The following is a 21420-nucleotide window of genomic DNA, read 5'->3' as shown; positions in this document are numbered from 1 at the left end:
TCTTCGGGGGACCTCCGGGTGACGTTTGGGTCTACGTCAACCCTAAAAACGGAGGTGCTGTGGACGCCGTAAATACCATAGCTAAACAACAATCATACAACAGCATGAAGGCAGCAGAGCTCAGAATATAGCTCTTGACACACACACACACACACACACACACACACACACACACACACACACACACACACACACACACACACACACACTTTTTGTCTAACACAGTTCTGTGCACTGTTATGCTGTTATGTTCAGTCATGTTGAACATGAATACATTACTTTGTAATTAATTATGGGACGTATTTCTTCTTTCATAGCACTTTTCCTTCATACTTTTTTGCCGTGAAATAGGTCTTATTCTATTCAAAGTGGTCTTAAAAAGTCTTAAATTTGAGTTGGTGAAACCTGCAGGAACCCTTTTTCCCACCCTTCTGAGTCCTTAATTCCACCGAGGTACATCTCCCACTCCCACTGCCTTGTGGAAAAAGGGTGGTTCCTGTCCAGACTTCATGGTATTCCCATGTTCGTGAGAGCCAGGGAGGGAGAGCGCTCCGTCCTCTGGGATCTGCGGTCAACATGCAGCAGGTGTAGGATTCTTTGTCTAATTCAGGCCTGCTCAGACATTTAAGTATAATTAGAAGTCATACATTTATTTCACACCATTACACATCAGAGGAAATTAGCATGTTGGAAAGGTTTCATTACGCTTTAAATATCTACAGCAGCTAAACACCTGGCAGGATGTGTGTAAGGCTGCTTTATGGTATTCAATTAACTCCTTAAATGTTCTTATTTTACATGTTGACATAATGATTTACAGCAAATACACATTTTAAACCTATAAAACAATAAAAAAATTATAATGTAATGCAAATAACCTTTAAAATAACCAATACGGCTGCACTTATATTTGGGGAAGCGAAGAGTAAATGTTAAAATGTGCACTGAAACCAGACACATTACTTTATCAGTAAGTGAAAACAGCTTCAGGTGCCGCAAAAATAATTGTAATAGCTGTAATATTTTTGACTCTATCTACGCCAAAACCTGTACTGCATTGTTTAGGAACAAGGCTCACAGCCCGAGCATCACTCATTGGTTGTGACGGAAGCTGTCAGGCCTCCCATTGGAGAATATATCCTATATATTAATTAAGAGCTAGACAGCATGTATTTGAGATTGTATGGAGGCCCTTCATTGATGATGTTAAGGATCTAAATGTATGTAATGTTCAAGAGGATCAATAGATGCATTGCAGTTCCCGAGATTGTGTAATTGTGTGTCTTTTTGTGTTATGTTTTTCAAAATATTGCCTTGTATTATACAGATGCTTTTTATTTTGCAGATTATTTTTGTATTGCTAAGTAAAAAATAATAAATAAAACATTGCGGTAAAAGAAAAACAATGTGGGCTACATGACTGAAACAACCTTATTTATTTGTTCCTGCACTAGACAGAAGGAATGCTTTCTGGGCTGTGATTCATCAATTCTGATAATCAAACTTTAGAAACATGGTGGATTTTCTGTGGCGTTATCTAATCTACCAAGAAAAGTTTCTAAAGCAAGCTAAGGAGGACATTTGCTATACTTTTTTATGTCTTTAACACCTATTTTAAATTTGAGTTTGGGAGTTTCTAGATGCAACAAGTCATACAATCTTAACTCTCCCTATATTATCCCTATGTCTTAAATCATGTTCCTGTCAGTATGGATAGATTCTTAGAAGCAGATTAAAAGACTTTTCTTGTCACTTGTCGTTCCTGGTTGAAAATCTTTGTTGCATTCAACTCTGTCCTCCTCTATCGTTACTGTCTTTGTTGTGAATTGTAAAACACAAGCAGACAAACTTGAGGAAATGTAAAGTCTGTCTCCCTGTGTTTCCAGTGTGTGGACGGAGTGTCCGGGGTGGACTCGTCCCTGAAGCGTGTGGCGGTGGTGGAAGATTTCTTCGACATCATCTATGCCATGCACGTGGAGATGAGCACGGACCCCGGAAAAGCCCCGAAACATGCCGGCCAGAAAAAGACCTACAAAGCTGTAAGAATCCTGTCATCTAGCATTCATACTACAAAATACCAGAATGTCCTATATTTATTGTAAGCACATGTGCAATATCTGATTCTTCTTGGTGTTTGTGTCTGTTTTCTTTTTTCTTTTGTTAGTCATTGCCTCTCTTTCTTTCAGTTTCACACCTCTATCTCCTCTGTCTCCGCATCCTTTCCCCTGCTGAGTGTGTTCTCTCTTTCATAACTTGTGTTGCTCAACACACGCTGTCCTCCCTTTATCTCTCTTCCTCTTCTTCTGCTCTTCATTCCTCTTTTAGAGTCCATTGTAAAAAAGAGAGAAAAGAAACAGACTGGTTTCAGTATTTGATCAGATGGATTTCAGTCTGAATTTCGGTGAAACTAAACTAGCAGCCACAGCCAGTCAATTTCTACTTGGGGAGTTTTGATCATGTTAAATAGCGGGAGCCAGGCTATTTTAGAGCTGGGTTAGTAGATTAATCCAATCTTCACAAAAATAATTATTTTCAAGTTATTTGATAGACATAATTAGTATTTCCAGCTTCTTTTTTATGGAGATTTATCTGCATTTCTATATATTGCGTGAGAATATATTCAGAGGGCCAAGAGAAAAAAGCTAATGAAACAATTAATTGTTCAAATAATTGGTAGATTCATTGGTATTGAAAATAATTGTTAGCTGCTGCCCGAGATAAAACATAACGATTTGCCCTAATGACTGAAAAAAAAGCCTGTTCTTGCAGTTGTATTTAAAATATCAATATCAGAGAGAGCAAAATGGTAAATGAAATTCACACTGCTATTTTATAGGTCAGTGAATGCATCTGACAGAGTGAAAGTGGCCTACTCTCATTATCAGCAGGACTATTTTTTCCATTCCCATTATTTTCATTTTTTCTTTGTCAATTTATTTTCCGCCAATCCTTTTGTTTCATCTTACTATCACTGATGGGACTGTGTTGATTCCACAGCCTTTAACATGGACTTTATCTTACACATAATGTAATATAACCTTCAACCAAAAAAGAAAACAATCGTAAACATGTGGAGACATTTTGCTAGTGATCAGGGCAGATGTAGAAATGTATTTTCTTTTTTAATCTTTGGTAAGGTTATGAGTTTTGGAATAGGCTGAAATGAATCCCCCTGTGCTCTTGGAGTTGAAAAGAGCATCCTGTGCTGTTCATCTGATGACACTGCCCTCTTCTGGTTAAATGGGGGAAGTGCAGCTTCAACAGATTTATCTCCCTGCAGAGTGAAGCTGTCACAACTGTCTGTCAGCCAGCTTTCATTGTTCTCATGTTTCACTTTGCTCACATTCCTTTTTCTCCTTTCTTTATTTTTTTAGAGATATTTACATCTTCTTTCTTTCTGTTTGAAAAAGATAGATAAAATAGAATAAAACAGATAAGGATTGATCTGTCAGATTGTCCTCTGTGTCCATCTCCTCTGCTCTATATACAGCACATAGTATCCTTAAAGCCAGGAGCTAGCTTTCCATGCCACATAGCTGCAGGTCTGAGTGCCACTGAGTGAGTGACATTTGCCTTTGCTTTACCCCCTCCTTCCTACACACACACACACACACACACACACACACACACACACACACACACACACACACACACACACACACACACACACACACACACACACACACACACACACACACACACACACACACACACACACACTGCACAGCAACCCCCACCCACCCACGCTGGCTATTTTCCACCCTTCCTCCTCTCCTCTTTTGTGTCTTTGTGCCTCTCTTCCCGAATAAATGTTTGATTTATGCATACACACATTCAAACACGCCCACTAATTCATAGACTTCATATGATCAACAATACAGAGTGCACTTCCAAAATAATCCATCTTTAAACGCTGTGAGACAAGTAATGGCTTGACAGGTAATGGCAGTCTGTCATGTCATTCTGGGCCTCTTTTGATGACAACAATATATGAATGATAAAGATTCATAACTTACATTTTTTTAGTGGTTTAATAATATATATTTTATTTAAATATTTGGTGTAAACATTTTAGATCTTAGTGTCAGTCCCACAGACTAAAGTGTTTTTTGTTCATAGTATTTTGGTGTGGAGATTTCAGGTTTGATAGAGCATGCATCCTTAAATAAGTCTTAAATTACAGGCTGTTTTTAACATTATTCAGACTCAGCTCTCTGAACTAAAGCTTCTTTTAAATGTTGAAAAAACCAAGGTAATGCTCTTTTCAAAAGCTAAAAAGACACCAGAGCCTGTTTTGGATATTGTAACTGTGCAAGGAATACTACTTGAAGTGGTTACCTGTTATAAATACCTTGGTATCTGGCTTGATGATTGTCTCACTTTTAAACTTCAGGTCAATAACCTGCTTAAAAAGATGAGGGTTAAACGAGGTTTCTTTTTCAGAAACAAGTCCTGTTTCTCGCTTGAGGCCAGGAAAGGCTAGTCACTGTGACCTTTTTACCTGTGCTGGACTATGGTGATTTGTTGTATATGAATGCACCTGCCAATTGGCTGAACAAGTTGGATGCCGCCTATCACAGTGCACTGAGATTTGTCACAAATTGTAAAGCACTTACACATCACTGTACACTGTGTACCAAGGCAGGTCTGCCTTCACTAACTGTAAAGAGGCTCAGTCATTGGTACACGTTTATTTATAAAGCCATGTTGGGTAAACTCCTGTATTACATCTGTTCTCTGATAACACAGAGAGTTGCAAGCAGCTATTGTCTGAGATCGCATGATGTAATATTGTTAGATGTGCCAAGAACAAGGACTGTCTTAGGTAAGACAGCTTTTATGTGCGCAGCGCCACTTGCTTGGAACAGTCTACAGCTACAATTGAAACTGAGCAATTTTATTCCTCTGAATGTTTTTAAAGCAAGTCTAAGTGAAATGCTCTTTGAAACTATGGGTATTTGTAAATGTTGATAAGTATGTAAATGTAGCTTGTAAATATGTTGTATGATATCCTCTATTGTTTTATGTTGTTTCATGTGGAACCTAATTGCTGCAGGTCTCCCTTGAAAAAGAGATCTATGATCTCATTTGGACCAATCTGGATAAATAAAGGTTACAAAAAAAATCTAATTAAAACTTCCTTTCTTGCTCTCACTCAGTCCATGCCCGCGCTACTTAGGGCTGTTAAAGGGTCATTATCGGAAACGTAAGAAATTACAAAGTTAAAACCTGCATTTATAAAACTGTCAACACAGCAATGTATAAGCTGGAGTTTACAATCCCGTCTCTCCCTCAGATAGCCGAGACGTACGCCTTCCTGCCCAGAGAGGCGGTGACTCACTTCCTGATGAGCTGTGGAGAATGTCAGAAGAGGATGCACATCAGCACCGCAGGACAGGACTACAAAGGTACACACATACACACACACACACACACACACACACACACACACACACACACACACACACACACACACACACACACACACACACACACACACACACACACACACACACACACACACACACACACACACACACACACACACATTTCCCCTCCAGAGGGATAGTTGTCAATATGATCTTGTCACATTTGACTTTTTAGGCATGGAGCAGTTTTTTAACCCTCTTACTAATCGTTTGAGTTTCCGAAAAAGTGTTATTTATATTGCCCTCAGAACTTCCAAAAATGTAACTCCTAACATTTTATAGATGCCGTGATAAAACAGAACGGGATCTCTACAGTAAATGTCCAAACTCTCAACTTGGCTAACATAGAGTGAACTACTAAAAGTTTATCCTGCAGTATAGGAAGTAGTGACTGAGGGGCTGATTTTGAAAACCACTACCTTGAATGAATATAAAGAGGGAAAGCCATTGAAGTTGTATAAAGCCTTTTGTGGGCAAAAAAGTGAGGCTATCATGAGATGTGGAGTTAGAAAGTGTCTCTTTTCTGCTGGGGACTAGAAGCCACCTCTAAAAAACCTTTCAGGGAGTTGAGTTGCATTCTGGGTAACATTTGCCACTTTTTTACATACAATTTTGCATTGCTTGTTTTCTTCTTTGAGTACACAATAACCTTTTAGTTCTATCTAATGCTACTTAATTTCAGTGGCTGAAGCACCCCCAACAAATGTATGTCTTTTTTGTTTTTTATGTGTGAAATTCTTAATTTGAAAAAGGATTGATTCAAAAATAATATGCTACAGTACAAGTAGCCTACTTCTGGGTCTCTGTGTTTCATTCAAGCTCTGCTCTGTGTGTGGCACGAGCCATTTTGTGTGCGTGCGCGAGCGAGCAGAGAGAGACAGCGCGCAACGGTACCGGAGGTCGTTGTGGTTAGCATCTGGTGCTAGCTACGCTAATGGATATAAGGAGCTTTTTCAACAACAAGGTGGAGGGATAGCTCTCTCCTGTCAGACTGAGAGTCTCAGATAACCTCAGCACAGGTGAAGTAAAGGACTCTCTCAGTGTTTAGATAGTTAACTTTAGTCTAAGTTATCTCAGTGGGTCTCAAAACGGTTTGGTCACGATTAATGTAAGCAAGTATTTCTGAGGTACACGTTTATATGATCATTATAGGTATAAAAAAATAAGAGCATAAAGGAAAAACAGGTATGAAATACTACATGACAGTGATTTGTAAAATATCCATAAAGAAATAGAAAATCGGTTTACAGTTCTGTTATATCTGTCATATCTGTTGAGAGATGTAGGCTATCCATAGATCTCTCAATGTAGCTCTCAAAGTGTACCAGATTGATGCTTTTCATTTCAATATTTTAAAAAAAATCTTCCCGGGGGAGCATGCCCCCAGACCCCCCTAGAAGATGTTAGGTCCACTCCCCACTTATAGAAAAAAAAAGCACTTTACCCCTGCTTACACCTATATGCCGTGAGCTGATAATCAAGCCTTCATTGTAGCAGTCGCGGGTACACTGTGGATGTGTGTGGGGAGTGTTGCAGTACAAAATTCAACTGTAGCGCCCGGGACATTAATGGGAAACCCTTAATGTTTGAGCACCCTCTATGAAACGTCAAGCTACCCCAAGAGCAACAGTAACAGCACCCCCAAAAGAAAATCTCTGGTGCTGCCTCATTTCAGTAAGGAGCGAAAATAATCTCCATTATTGTAAAATTGAAGTTAAATAGTAGATAAAGGATAAAAAATGTCAACGCTGTTTAAACGGGTACATTTAGTTAGTGTAATCTATTGTAATATTATGCTTGTTTTTTCCACATTAAATTAATTCACTTAAATGAATTATAATGCGCTGTTTTGGCATGAAATTGAAATCCATTACTAGCGAAGGAAAGTATAAATCCCCTCTCCCTGCGCTGTTTTTCTTTCTCTGCATGCGAGTTTTGAAGGCTGAAAGGAATCAGCCCGTCTCTCACTCTTCCTCTGCTTTCTGCTCGTTCTCTTTGTCATCACTCATTTGCCTTCTTTCTCCCCAATGTCTTTCAATTAGAGTTCGTCTCCCCCTCTTTCATCCTTCCCCTCGCCTTTCTCTCTCACATATTTGCCCTCTCTCCCCTTGGAAAAATCATCAACACATCCTATATCCGAAAAGAAAACATACAAATAAAATCAGGCAGTTTAAACAACAATCAGGGAGAGGTTTTCTAAATTTGACAATAATAATTAGTGGCTTAATCTTTTACTTTTTGCACTTTATTGAAATGAATAGTGATTGTTTTACCCAGATTTATATTTCCTTTGAGGATGTAAAAGCCTGGAAGAGGTAAGCATGGATGTTCACGGAGAATATTTGAATGATAGAATAAACATGTTTTGTAACTCTTTTAAAGCAGAGAATATGCTTTGTTTCTCTTTGAGATGAAAGGCATTTTGTTAGCACCGCCTTCCTCGTGCTCAGTTGGCTGAGTCCCTGCCGCCACAGCTGTCAATCACCAGGATCTGAACACGGAGACAATTAAAGATAAAACTAATGGGCGCTGCGTTTAGATGTTTAGCCTCACTGGGTTTTCTTTTTCCCGCCTTTCCTCCATTCCAACAAAAGCAGATCAACATCACTCAGAATTAAATTGAATGTAAAAAGGGAGATGTAAAGGAGGCATACGCATCTGATGAGTAGACGTGGAAAATACGCTCTATTTGTAGTTCCCTGTGAATGTGTAAATAGTGGCAGAGCTGCCTATTATGATTTTCTCCTGTCAAGAAATGGTTACGCACACTACACGTATAAGTGTGGTAGCTAAAGAAGCCAAACCATTCTTAATAACAGTTTTAGATATTGTAAATGGATCTTACATTGTATTCCAATTGACATTAAATAAGTGTTTAAAATCTAATCTAATCAAAAACTGTAAGATCATAACTTGAGGACATTAATCTTCAATTAGGCAGACCATTGAACAGACTTTAATATGTAAAATCGGAGTACTTCCCCTTTAAAAGATGGGGTCCCCTTATCAATGATTATTGGAATTCAGATTTAAGAGGTCATTTTCACAGCCCTCATTTTGCGCAGAAATACATTTCAAAGCCGAATGATCCAAATCAAAAAGGGCAAGTCCAAATCAATCGTCTTGCAGCATTTATCTAAAGAATGTTCCTTTCAGTTTTTCTATCCCTCTGCTGCAGTCAGCGAGGCAACCTGGGAAACACATCCCTGCAGAGACCTTCTGTTATAGCAGCATCAGCTCTTTTCAAATTGAAATCAAACAATTTGGGCGAAGGAATGAATGTGTTGTTAACAGCAGGAATAATAACTGGTAAAATGGACATAAAGCATGTGAGTATTGTTTCGAACTTCAAAAGAAGGTGAATTGATCCTTTAAGAGCTTCCAGGCTTTAGACTTCTACACACATATTTTGGATCTACATAAAATAATTGTCAAAGTCTCAGTCTGGACGTTTTAGCTGCCAGCTGAAAGACTAGATGATTCATTTCACATTCTTCACCATCCGCTCCACTGTGCCAACCCCCCATTATATATTTTCTATTACTACTTGCACCCTGAAGGCCCCCTCCACATCTTTTTCCACCCCCTTCCCTCTCCAATGCCTCCCCCTCTGCCTGCCCATCATTCCATCCCCCCTCCAGCTTGTCCATCCCTCCCTTTTCTCTCCTCCTTTCTCCTCTCTTCCAAGCTTCCCACCAACCATCCCCGCTTCCAGCTCTTCTTCTGTTCCCTCCTCCCATCATCCCCCCCCCCTCCACGCTGCTCCGGGTTTCCTGTCCCATCCCTGAAACCATCGCCTCCCACATCCTCCTTTCTTTCTCCTCTACCCGTTCCCCATACCCTCCGACCATCCTTCTCTTCCCACATCCCCCACCCACCCCTGGATTTTCCTCCTCGTCCCTCATTAAACAGAGGAGTCATTGGAATGTCCTGTCTCTCTCCTCAATTAGCCTAATTAATGGCTTTTAACAAAGAAAATGGCCCAGGAAACGAGCTCATTTGCCACAGAGTCGGGGGAGAGAGGGAGAAAGAACCGGCACTGTTGGGGGGGTGGGGGGGCTAAGAAGAGAAACTGAGACGTGGAAGAAAAAGGGGGAAGAGAAAAGGAGATTTGAAGAGAAGGCGTGAGAGGGTAGTACTGACTCGGAAAAGTTGCTTTCAGTGACACAAATGGATTTTCTTTTTGCAATTATCCATAACCAACTTCAGAAAAAAGAACTTGCTGCCTTATATTACACATTGACAACTTTGTACGCTTTTGTTTATGTAAGATTTAATGTGAATTAAAAAACACAATTTGATTTGCCTTTTTGCTTGGACAAGCTGATCATTGATTAGAACATGATTGGACAAAAATATTAGTATTTAAATTGAAAGATAAAAAAAAAGCAAACATTTAAGCACAGACGCACATAGAGTAACAGCCACAGCGGTGATACTTGGGCTGGGTGTGTGTGTGTGTGTGTACGTGTGGGTGTGGGTGTACATGTGTGTAGGTGTACATGTGTGTGGGTGTACATGTGTGTGTACATTTCGCCATCATTTGATAGCACTTGGAGAGAGAAAGCAGCTAATTGCCTTCCTACCCTGTGGGGGTTCAACCTCTCCCTGACACACACACACACACGCACACGCACACACACACACAACCTCTATCGCTACACTGAAGTGACTCCCACTAAAGTTCAGCTGTGAATTATTAAATGCAATTAATCAGTCTGGACCAGGACCATGTTTAAGTGACACAGGCAGCAGGCTCGCTGTGTGTGTCGGTGTTTGTGTGTGTAGGCATGTGTGCGGGTGTTAGTGTGTAGAGGAAGATATTATTAATGTATAAAAATGATCACCTTTTTATTACAAAGTTGCCGCTAAACCAGCACAGTGCATCACATTCCTATAAGAGTGAACACTCCTCTGTTGATCTTTCGGGAACGTTAAAAATAATAATAAAGTCTCTTAAAAGTTAAGCGTCTCAGGACAGAGAGTGTAGTGTCGATTACAAAAGTCCTTTTGAGCCAAAGTTGCGATCTTGGACTTTCATATATAAATTTGACTTGAGTGTCTATTGCAGAAAACTAAATGGACTGTATTTGTATAGTGCTTTTGCCACCTTTCAACCCATACCCCGTAAATATCTTGCACTGACATGCATGGGCCTAGATCCAACCTTCTGATTGGTAGACGACCACACTACCTCACAGCAAACAGACCTGTCGCATTGTCAGAACCAACAGTCTACTTACTTATGGACTTCTTTTTGTGTCGTCGGGTAGGTTTCCAGAAAAAAAAACGTGGTGTTGTGTGAGAAGCGCACCTACGCTTAGAGAACAGATACAGAAAACGCATTTTTAAAGAGGCTCTATATATATCTTGACCTTATGTTTGCCATTTCTTTAAAATTGCTCAACCTTACATTTTGGAGGAGTTGCTAACAACAGCTATCCAATCAACACACTGATTTGTGAGGTTCAGTTTGGATTATTTATAAACTTCTTCATACACACTTGATGGGAACCTCCTATGTTCTTATACAATTACAGCCTTTTTAGTAGACCTTTCTTAACATATGGACATTTAAACCTGCATTTCATGCCCACTATTACATCCATTTACACAGCAAGAATATTCTAAAACGTTATTTTCTTTCTTTCTTTAGTTTTACACATTTCAAACACCATCTCAGGTCTAAGATCATCTTTGTCCTGAGCGAGCAGGCGTGTTGCAGCTTTGTGTCACATCATCACTCAGTTATCACAGTGTGTCCTTTCTCTGGAGAATACACACACGCTCTCTCTCCCGTCCTCATACATGGCTATCAATCACCAATCAATGATGTCTATTCTGCTAAGCCGTATTGATCTGGTGGCCTGTATTGTCCATTTTGCGGACGCTCCAGACGTTAGACCCGTCCTTTAGGTCAGTTAGATAAATGATGTGTTATGTGCTTTTTTTTCCTGCTAAAAAAAGAAAAAAGCTTTTGTCCTGAACATATTTGGACAAAGATAGACTAATATTTTTTGTTTATGTTACATCCCAACCTCTCTTCAACTTTATTTTTCCAGCCCAATAATACAATCACAAATTAGCCTCAAGGTGTTTTACAACATCTTCCAAGAATCTACAGGAAAACTGGAAAGAGCAATTAAGGATGGATGATAACAATGTAGACACAATGTAGAGAAAGTACAGAGGACATGCCTGGAATAATAAAGTTAGCTGTTTGCTTTTCAATGTAAAATTGAGTTTTTTAGTTTGGATTTAAAGGCATCAGCAGGGCAGAACCTGCTGCTCTTTGTCTGAGCTGCTCTCCAGCTTTAGAGCGGCCTCTAGTGTCGGCTCGCTGGAATGGCAGGAGGATAGCAACCAGCTGTCAGTTAGTAGAGGGGATAAGATTATACATTTAGTGTCCTCATGAAACTTTACAATCTTACATTATAGCAGAATGCAGTTAATAGCAGTTTTTTTTTAGCTTTGATTTAGCTCAATTATGTTCTTTTGAGTGTCTTTCAATCAGTTTTGGTGATTTTGCACAAACACAACAGTGTTTTAATAACCTTTCCCTTAATCACACTGAATCCAAATGACTAATTTGTTTCAATTCTTATAAATATAATGTATTTTAGAGTTAATAAGAAGACTGGCCAAAGCGATATTCATATTATTTTGGAGTACAAAATACAATATGGATAATCAGTAAACTGGGATTTTCTCTTTTTCCCATTCTCTCTTACAGTATTTACTTAATTTTTAAAACATATTTAGTAAAAATAAAATATATTTTTAAAGTGATACTCTATTTATTCCAAATGATATCACAGTGAAATAGTGATGTATAAATAAGAGATGCACTGTCTTCGCCACTTTCCTCCTAGATATAGCAACCTTTCAGACATTGTTAGTAACTTTATTTCTAAAAGCAAAATGTTTTCCACCAAATATTTGATGGGATCCTGTTTTGACATTCTTCGATTTTCTATCTCTCTACCAGATGTTTAGTATTCTTCTGGGGCAGATGTTTATTAGTTGTTTTCCTTTTCTCTGATTCATCCATACAGCATTACCTGCTTAACATTGTAGTTAAAGATACATATTTTAATGATGATACACATTTGTTTCAAACTCCACAACACTGCCTACACTGTGTATGTGAATGCTTGTTGCTGCATAATTTGTGTCACCCCAGAATAATCTGTTATTTTCCCATCGTATTGTAACTACAACATTAAAGCAAAAAAAAGGGACGGATTGTTGTCGGTGCCTGACATCTGTCTCTTCTCCTTTCGTCTCCAGAGAACGACAGGCCGAGCTCTCTGGTGTTGGAGGTGATAGACTACAACATGCCTCTCACCACCACCTACATGAAACACATGAAGCTGCAGTGCATGAGCAACAACAAGGTACGTGAAGTCACGGAGGCCAAGCTCTCCGTATGAGGCTGCAGTGCCACATTGTTTTTAATTTACGCTTCTGCCTGTGCTGTCAGACAGAATATGTGTTGTGTGTGTTTCTGAGCACCCTGAGAGCTCGAGTATTTCCCTGAGAGTGAATCATAGAGTAAATCTTGACAAACCAGCAGGTTGTTTTTTACACTGGAGTGTTGAGCGAAGACGTGTAGGAGGCCCACTAATGCCTTGCTGGAAAATATAACTCCCACACATCGACTTGCAATTAAAACATTGTAATGTTTCAGTCTGTCAGTCCTGGAGGTCAGTGGACCAAAACCATTTCTTCTCATTAGGTACGAGACAGTGTTGTTTGTGTTTTTTCTGCACTGAATGCATATTTATCCAATGACTAATTTATGCTAGCTTACAAAGATATGAACAATGAATGGTTAGACAAGTAGATTGATTAACAGAAAACAAGATTTTTTCCATTTCTCAGAATAAAAAAGGTTTCTATAGAAAATATACCCAGAAGAGCTGGTTTTGCATTCAATCACTTTTTACTCATCAACTAGTTTACTATCAATGCACTTGACATTATTTCAGAGTAATGTAGAATATCAAATGGTGTGTGTGTGTGTGTGTGTGTGTGTGTGTGTGTGTGTGTGTGTGTGTGTGTGTGTGTGTGTGTGTGTGTGTGTGTGTGTGTGTGTGTGTGTGTGTGTGTGTGTGTGTGTGTGTGTGTGTGTGTGTGTGTGTGTGTGTGTGTGTGTGTGTGTGTGTGTGTGTGTGTGTGTGTGTGTGTGTGTGTGTGTGTGTGTGTGTGAGAGATAATGATTGGTATATTCCATATTGTTCCCACACCACTTCACCCTCTGCCACTCTGGCTATCAGTGCCACACACTCGCTGTCAATCATATTCCCTGTGTGCATGTGAATAAGGGAGTGTGTGTGTTTGTGTGTCTAGATAACGGGTGGGCGGGTTACACTCGTTCCAATTAAGCCAGGCCCCTGAGCGTTGAGTTAATTAGCTGAGGAGAGAGAGAGACACACTGAAGTGCCAATTTACACTGGAATGCCAATATATCTGTCTGTCTGTCTGTCAAAGATATATACAGACACCCACACACACTCACGCAAACACACGTACACACACTCAGAGACGTTAAAAAACCCACATGCAGTTCAATACTTCCACACCTTTCCCCACACTATCTATTTTTTTGGCAACTAATCATTCACACACACACACACACACGCACGCACGCACACACACACACACACACACACTCACACTCACACACGGCTTCACACCTGCAGCGGTGTTGTTATGAGACAGTTTTATCAGTCTGTTTGGTCTCACAATGTCAAAGCCCCTCAATTAGATCACATTGACACGCTTCTCATTATCACTTCCATGTTTTACAAATCCAGCAAAGAAAAAAACTTCTTATTTTTTTTATAAAAAACAATTTTTTTCTATTTATGTCTCCACCATACATTTCTCTGTGGGACCTTATCATCGAGGGGGAAAACAGTAATTGTTTGTCCAACTGTTGCAGCTTTTACCCTTTAACTCACTGATAATCGCTGCTTTTAGTTTAATGATGAAAGACCTGAAGTCTGTTCCGTACCAATTATCAAAAGACACTCGAGGACACAATCAAGTTTCTCAAATGTTGTAAGATAACCACAATTCCTCTACATATGTCAGTGTAATGATCTGCATCACAAGCAGGCTGTGAGCGATGAATAAAATATGTTGTTGCTGTCTGCAGCGTACAGCGGTGAAGGTTCCACTGATGTGGGATCTCGATCAATAGTCGAGGCTGTGTGCCAATATTCAGCGACTTTCATTGTGAGATTTATGAGGACTCATGTCAGTCATACGATTGTGCAAAGACAATAAACTTCGCCACAGATGGGAGGGCAGGACGGGCCAGATATATCTCCTGCTGAAGGGGAGCCTATCATAAAGTTCAATTTGCAATGCATGTAAGGAGAAGTTCTATAACCAAGACATTAAATCCAACAAAATAAGCAAAAATAACAATCTACAGTACAGTAGATTTGATTAATAAAATGGAGGATCCACAAGGTTTACAGTTGTCCTCCAGAAACCTTATTATCCAACAGAAACAGCATAATTGGTGAATGTTTAATAAAAAAACCTCTCAAAAACAAAGTAATAGAGATACAATGTCCCCCGAGGGAAATGTTTACTTTATTTAATCCTACAGTTCTTGTTCCCTATGTGCGTTTATAACGTTTTAGCACCAATTAATCTTGAAAAGCTGCAAAGTATGTGCTATTCACCTACCTCTAACAAAACACTCATATTTGAAGTTCTTTAAGCTAGTAGCTCAAGTTAAAATATAGGTGTTGTTTTCGGCAGAATGTATAGAACATGTATTTTTGTGTGTGTGTGTGAGGATGATACTGTTCTGCAGAAAGATTACAGTGTATGGCCCATAGGAGCAAAGGTACAGACAAGAATAGAGGAACAATGACTCACTCACCTATAGAAATAACATAGGACACAGGGGAGCGTGTGTGTGTGTGTGTGTGTGTGTGTGTGTGTGTGTGTGTGTGTGTGTGTGTGTGTGTGTGTGTGTGTGTGTGTGTGTGTGTGTGTGTGTGTGTGTGTGTGTGTGTGTGTGTGTGTGTGTGTGTGTGTGTGTGTGTGTGTGTGTGTGTGTGTGTGTGTGTGTGTGTGTGTGTGTGTGTGTGTGTGTGTGTGTGTGTGTGTGTGTGTGTGTGTGTGAGTGATAGCAAAGCATTCTTTGAAAAGAAGGTCCGAGTCTTTTGTCTGGGTTGTTTTGTGGTTATGAGTGAGAGGAGAGGAGAGGAGAGGAGGGAAAAAAGGAGAGAAGGGCATCTGTACTTTTACTCCAGAGAGAGAACTTGAGCCAAAGGAAGACAGCAGCAGAAGAGGAGAGGATGTGCTGCATATTTGTGATGTGCGAATCCTCCACTGGCTCCATTAGCACTCATCCCAAGCCTCCGCTCATCTGCCCATCCCTTTATCTTTCCCTCCATCAGCCCCCCGTCCCAATTCAATAAGAGGAGGAAATTACCCAGGATGCTTCCTGGCAGGGGTGGGGGGGTGCAGACAAACGGGTGAGGAGTGAGAGGAGAGGAGACAAGAAGAGGTGAGAGAGATGGCAGGGCGGTGGCTCTGTCTGGAGGAAGATGGAGAGGATGAGGAGGAGAGGGTGAGGAGGGGGGGGGTGGATGTGCTTGGACAGGGTGAAAATAAAAGTGAGAAAATGTGTAGGTGACAGCGGGATGAAAGGGGGAGGAGGGGGTCGGGGGAGGAATCAGAGGGAATTAAAAAAGCAGAATGAGGTGGTTCATTATCGTTTATGGTCTCCCCCTCTCCCTCTCGCTGCCCATTATTTCAGAAGCTATCTCAGGAGGAAAGACATTTCACTATTTTTGGGAGGAGGGGTGTGTGAGTGTGAGTGTGCTCAAAGGGGAGATTGGGGGTTGGTCTATTATAATTACTAAAATACTTTTGAGAAGAAAGAAGGAAAAATCATACATTTGGATATGAAAGGATGAAGTAGTGACCTTTTGTCCAGGCTGAAAATAAAAAGCTGATCTTCAGGAGAATCATTTGAGTTGTAAGGTAATAAGTGATATATTATTAATAAGTGAAACAAAACAGTGATTTAGCCTCGTTCTTAAATGAACGCAGTCTTCCGTGCTAAGAATCTGAACTTCATCAATCGTGAAATAAATGTGTCTTTTCTTAAATTAAGTGCAGTATCAGGATGTTAAGGGCGTTCTTTACAAATGGAGAAAAATGGGAGATAATCAACTGATCTCAAGGCCTCACACACTAACAAATCCACCTGGCAGATAGTTGCTATAGTAACATGTGAACCGATGTGACAGTTATCAGGGAGTCTTTAACTGTATCATCGAGCCAGATGAGCTTTTTATAACCCAAAGTTGATCTCCCATGCATAAAGGTTAATTAAACCCCATGATTCACCTGACAAAATATGCAATCCTCTCTTTGTACAAGTGCATTTTCCCTCTACTTTATGCACATCAAAGAAAGTTTGAGAACAATTAACTTCCATTTAAATCACAGCTACTATTAGTGGTCACTTTCAATATTTTACCAACCAGCTTGTTTTGACAAGTTAGACCTCTAGTTGATCTAGGTAACTTGCCCAATTGTCTTATTAGGTCCATAGTCTTACTAGTTGCTCACTGCAGATAATATTCTATCTGACACGGTGCGATCGTGTAAAAATGAAAACACTAGAATCATCTTGTACAGAGCTAAGATGATACAAAGATTACACATGAGGTGCCCGCCGATCTTGAAGCCCTCGGTGTGGGTTTGCACCAGGGGCACGACCTTTATCACGTCTTATCCTCTCACCATCTGCCCCCAAACCCTCCAGTGTATACTGACCAATAACAGAGAAACACAATGGAAGCTGCCCTGAAAGAAAAATCCCCTTGATGGTTTTTAAGTGCACAGCACATACATGTAAGTAGAGTGAAAGCCTCGGACACTCACTGTTTCCATGAGACCCTTTTCCATGAACCCTCCTGAGTACTAGCTGAAGACCCGAATCCTTCCCCTGAAACTGCTGTTAGATGAGAGTACAACTGCACCGAAACCAACCCTAATGTGCACACAGAGAATGCAAGGAAGACCCTTACATCGTGAACTACATTACATAAACTCCCTAGAAATCAGTAGTAACATAATCTAGACATAAATAAAAACCTGTAAAATCTCCCTTTATGTAAGACGTAGACTTCTCTCTTTATAAACTGGTTTATAATATGGAAAGTCTATTTTAACACCTTCAGCTACATTTTGCAGTAATTATTTCCATTAATTTTGTATATTTTAAATTGTTAAATAACACTTGTACACAGAGAGACCATGTCCTATCTCACAATATTAACTACAATTAGAAGAACAAACAAACCTAACTAAAAACATAACCTCATAAGCGTATGTAAATATTAAAACATAATTACACCAATAAATAAGGCCTATTTAGAGAAAGCTTTAAATGCATTCAACCCTTGTCTTTTGCTAAAAGAGAGATCCAAATAAACAAACAACTAACTTCTATCAAGCTATGCAGAATATTATGTATTTTCTGTTACAGGAAGCAATAAGCATCATTATGAACACACACTGCTGCAATTCCCTCTGCACGCTGCATGGCCAATTACAGCGCAGTGTCACCCTCTGCCTATAGGTGGCAGGTTTGTCATTGAAATGTATGAGTGTGCACACACACACACACACACACACACACACACACACACACACACACACACACACACACACACACACACACACACACACACACACACACACACACACCTGCACATACAGTATGTATAGTGGCAGGTGTGCATTTAAATCCTTTTATTATATACGTGTTCTAGTTTAAAGGTCAAAGTGTAACAGAAATGAAACTCTCTAAGATGCACTGAAATAATAATTTATTTTAAAGTCATGGCAGCTTGTGTGTTTAAAGGAGTTGGTTTATGTCTGTGAAGTTTTTATTAAAACTTTAGTGCAATTGCCACACATTTTTGTCCACATCCTTCAGAGCGTATTTTTCTTCCGACCTAAAGTTTATAAATACCATAGGGCAGCATATTCTCAGGACTTTTTTTTATCACGATTTTTTCCAAACTCCTTTTTCTCTTTATCTAGTGAATGAGATGCTGCTTTTGGACAGTTGGTCCAAGTTGTGTCCAAATTAGTTTTTTTGTTGTTGTATTGAATTGAAAGAATAATACATTTGAATGAATTCATCAGCATCTGTGATGAGGCATTTTCTGCTCTGTTTTGACTTGTCTCTAACCATGGGAGATATATTTATGAAAATAATGTTTGATTATTCTCTGCAGGGTCACTGAAAATGTATGAGAGGAAACTATAAATTAAAGGGATTATTGTAATTACTAAGTACTGCTGATACATAATTAGCAATTGTTTTAATTGAAATCATCCAGTGGACTGATTTGTATTGTGGTGATAATGAAATCTGCTCTGATGACAGATAATAAAAGATAGTGGGCTAAAGAAACATTTTTATTATTTTAGATAGAATTCGTCCTTAGATACACCTAGCTAGCACCAAAGCCGTCTAGTACAATATCCCGGCAGTACATCCTCTATCATAAAGGTTTTTATATTCAGTTTCTGTTAAAACTATTTCAGAAAGTTTTTTAATCCAACTCTGATAATTGTGTGTTATAGAGGTGTCTAGCTATTTATGATACCGTCATTGATAGATATGGTTTGGACAAAACAGCAGAGATATTGCAGAGTGTAGTAAGAGCAGATCAGCCTCTATTGATCCCTCAATGGTGTTGCAGCAGCTCAAGGACAGAAATACGTGCAAGCACATACAGAAAGGTAAAAATGAAATAAATAATTTTAATAGTCTAACAAGTATTTTCATTATCAATTATTCTACCTACTTTTTCCCCGAATAAAGGTGTGGGCTAAAAAAAACACTTGATCCGATAATTCCCAGAGTTGGCAGATATCTTTCTGCTGATCAACTAATCCATGAGTCGACTTATCAGTGCAGCTCCAAATAAAAATTATTTAAATATAAATAACCACATGAAAAAGTCATTTAACTTAAAACTCCAATGTAATAAGTATACCCACAGCAAGTGTTGTATTCCAACATGTAATTATGCTTTTTTAATAATGATAAAATGTAGAATTTATAAACTGCATTAAGTCTAATAGAGTGGCCTCATTGTTCCTCTCTCTTTCTCTTCTGTGTATACTTTTCAAATATTAACATCTATTGAACAGGTCTACCTTATGCTTTAATAAGAAACAAATATGTGTCTTTGGGGAACACATATGTGTGGAAGCCATTTTTGAGAAAACTGTGTGGTCTTCTAATTAAGGATTTCATCGTTTTTCCTTTAAAAGCATTATTGTTCTTGGTTAAATTTTCAGAAATACATTTATTTCTCTACTTTCTAATGGAAACTGAAATCTGGGTGTGCAGTACGGTCCATCTTTCTCCCTTTCTATCTCTCTCCCTCTCCCTCTGTGATGTCAGCAGCCGTGGCCCCGCCCCCCTTGGGTTGCCACAGAGAGTCTTGAGGGTCCTGTTGTGTGCTCTCACTCCCTCCCTTCACACGTACAGCAGGTTATAATGTCCGTTTCAAATAAACACTAAAGAAAAACCGGAGGGCGAATGAATAAACAATTAAACCAAACAGCGACAGCAAGAAAACACAAGACTGTGGAAAAAACGCGGGTGCTGGTGGTCGACTTTAATGTTTGAAATCTTGCACAAGTGAAGGTAAGAAGGCATTTTCTGATTGTGTTTTTTTTATTATTTATTATGTCTGTGTATACCGCGAGTGCTGCTCCACTCTGTGCCCTGCATGCTGGTGCTGAGTGCCCGCAGTGGAGGAGACACCGTGCTGCCGCTGTTGCCGCTGGACCCTCTGACAGGCTGTCAATTATCGAACCGAGCTAAATATAAGTAATATTGCACAGGTTTTCGCCACCGTGACACGCTTTGAATGTGGTTAAGTTGCCGGCTGGAGCTCCTCACTAAGTTATATTGTGTTGTTGTCATTGCTCCCCCCTGCACCGGCTCCGTGCCTCACCGCCTGCTGCTCGTTAAAGCCCCGACGCTGCTCCCCGTGTGTGGGTCATTGTGCGGCTACAGCAGGCCGCTCCGTCCTGCGACAGTATGATTATCATTATCATTCATGGCCGTGTTTCTGCTGTAATGCGGAGTGCAGGAGGCCAGCGTGCTCCTGACAGCCGCACATTGTTCTGGGGCTGCACGTGCGCGCGCGCGCGCCTTGAACGTCTGTCTGTGCGTGAGTAAGTGGTGACCGTGCGCGTGTGTTTACATATATTTGAGTGTCGAGTGTGTGTGTGGGTGATGCGGAATGACCAAGCACACGCACACTGTGAGGAACAATCGGTGGCGCGTGCCAAGCATTGAAACAGTGTCCTCTCATTTGAATGGACCATTGTGACGTGTGCTGGTTGGGCAGCATATGAGAAACAAAAACAATGTTAAACAGAGGTTTAGTTGTATCTGTCTGTCCGTTATTCCCAGTTGAAAAATAATATATGCCTAGAGTGGTCAACTTGAATGGGCAGAAACATTAGGGGAATGCTTATAAGCATGTGAACAGGATGACACATATTTTTCTGTCAGAATGTATTGCATAGGGGATTGTGAAACCTGTGTAACTATTTCTAGTTGTATTCATTTATCACACACCAACCGACACCTTGCTGCTCCTGGTTCATGTAAAGATTGTGAATACAGTCTCTTTTCTTTCACTGTGTGATAACTACAGCAATTTTAAGAGCACTGCGTCATAAAGTCCACATAGCTGAAGATGTTGTTTCATGATCCACTGCTACTGTCAATGAGAGACCCTCCACAGGCAGGTCAGACGTCAGGGATGGAGCAGCAGCACAGGTGCTGATTAAAATTCAGTGCCTTGCATAAGGGCCCTCGAGTAGACATCATCCAGCTGAAGGATGGACTCTTTGCACAGATGTGCTTACAGCGAGTTGAAGTATACTGTACACAGTGCAGGTTTCC

At 39.9% G+C, this 21420-nt stretch overlaps 1 protein-coding gene across 1 annotated transcript in view; it reads left to right on the top strand.

The window, feature by feature from the left end:
- nol4lb (nucleolar protein 4-like b) overlaps positions 1-21420 on the top strand; it is a gene marked incomplete at its 3' end in the record, with an annotated part of 139492 nt that overhangs the window by 38367 nt on the left and 79705 nt on the right. The window contains 3 exon segments of the mRNA XM_079673570.1: positions 1887-2039; positions 5297-5408; positions 12720-12826. Of these exon segments, the coding sequence (XP_079529696.1) occupies positions 1887-2039; positions 5297-5408; positions 12720-12826 (372 nt within the window).

Source organism: Notothenia rossii, assembly GCF_949606895.1.
Source record: "Notothenia rossii genome assembly, chromosome: 4".
Classification (NCBI taxonomy): Eukaryota; Metazoa; Chordata; class Actinopteri; order Perciformes; family Nototheniidae; genus Notothenia; species Notothenia rossii.
The sequence above is the reverse complement of the archived record's forward strand: the minus strand, read 5'-3'. Positions and strand labels throughout refer to the sequence as shown.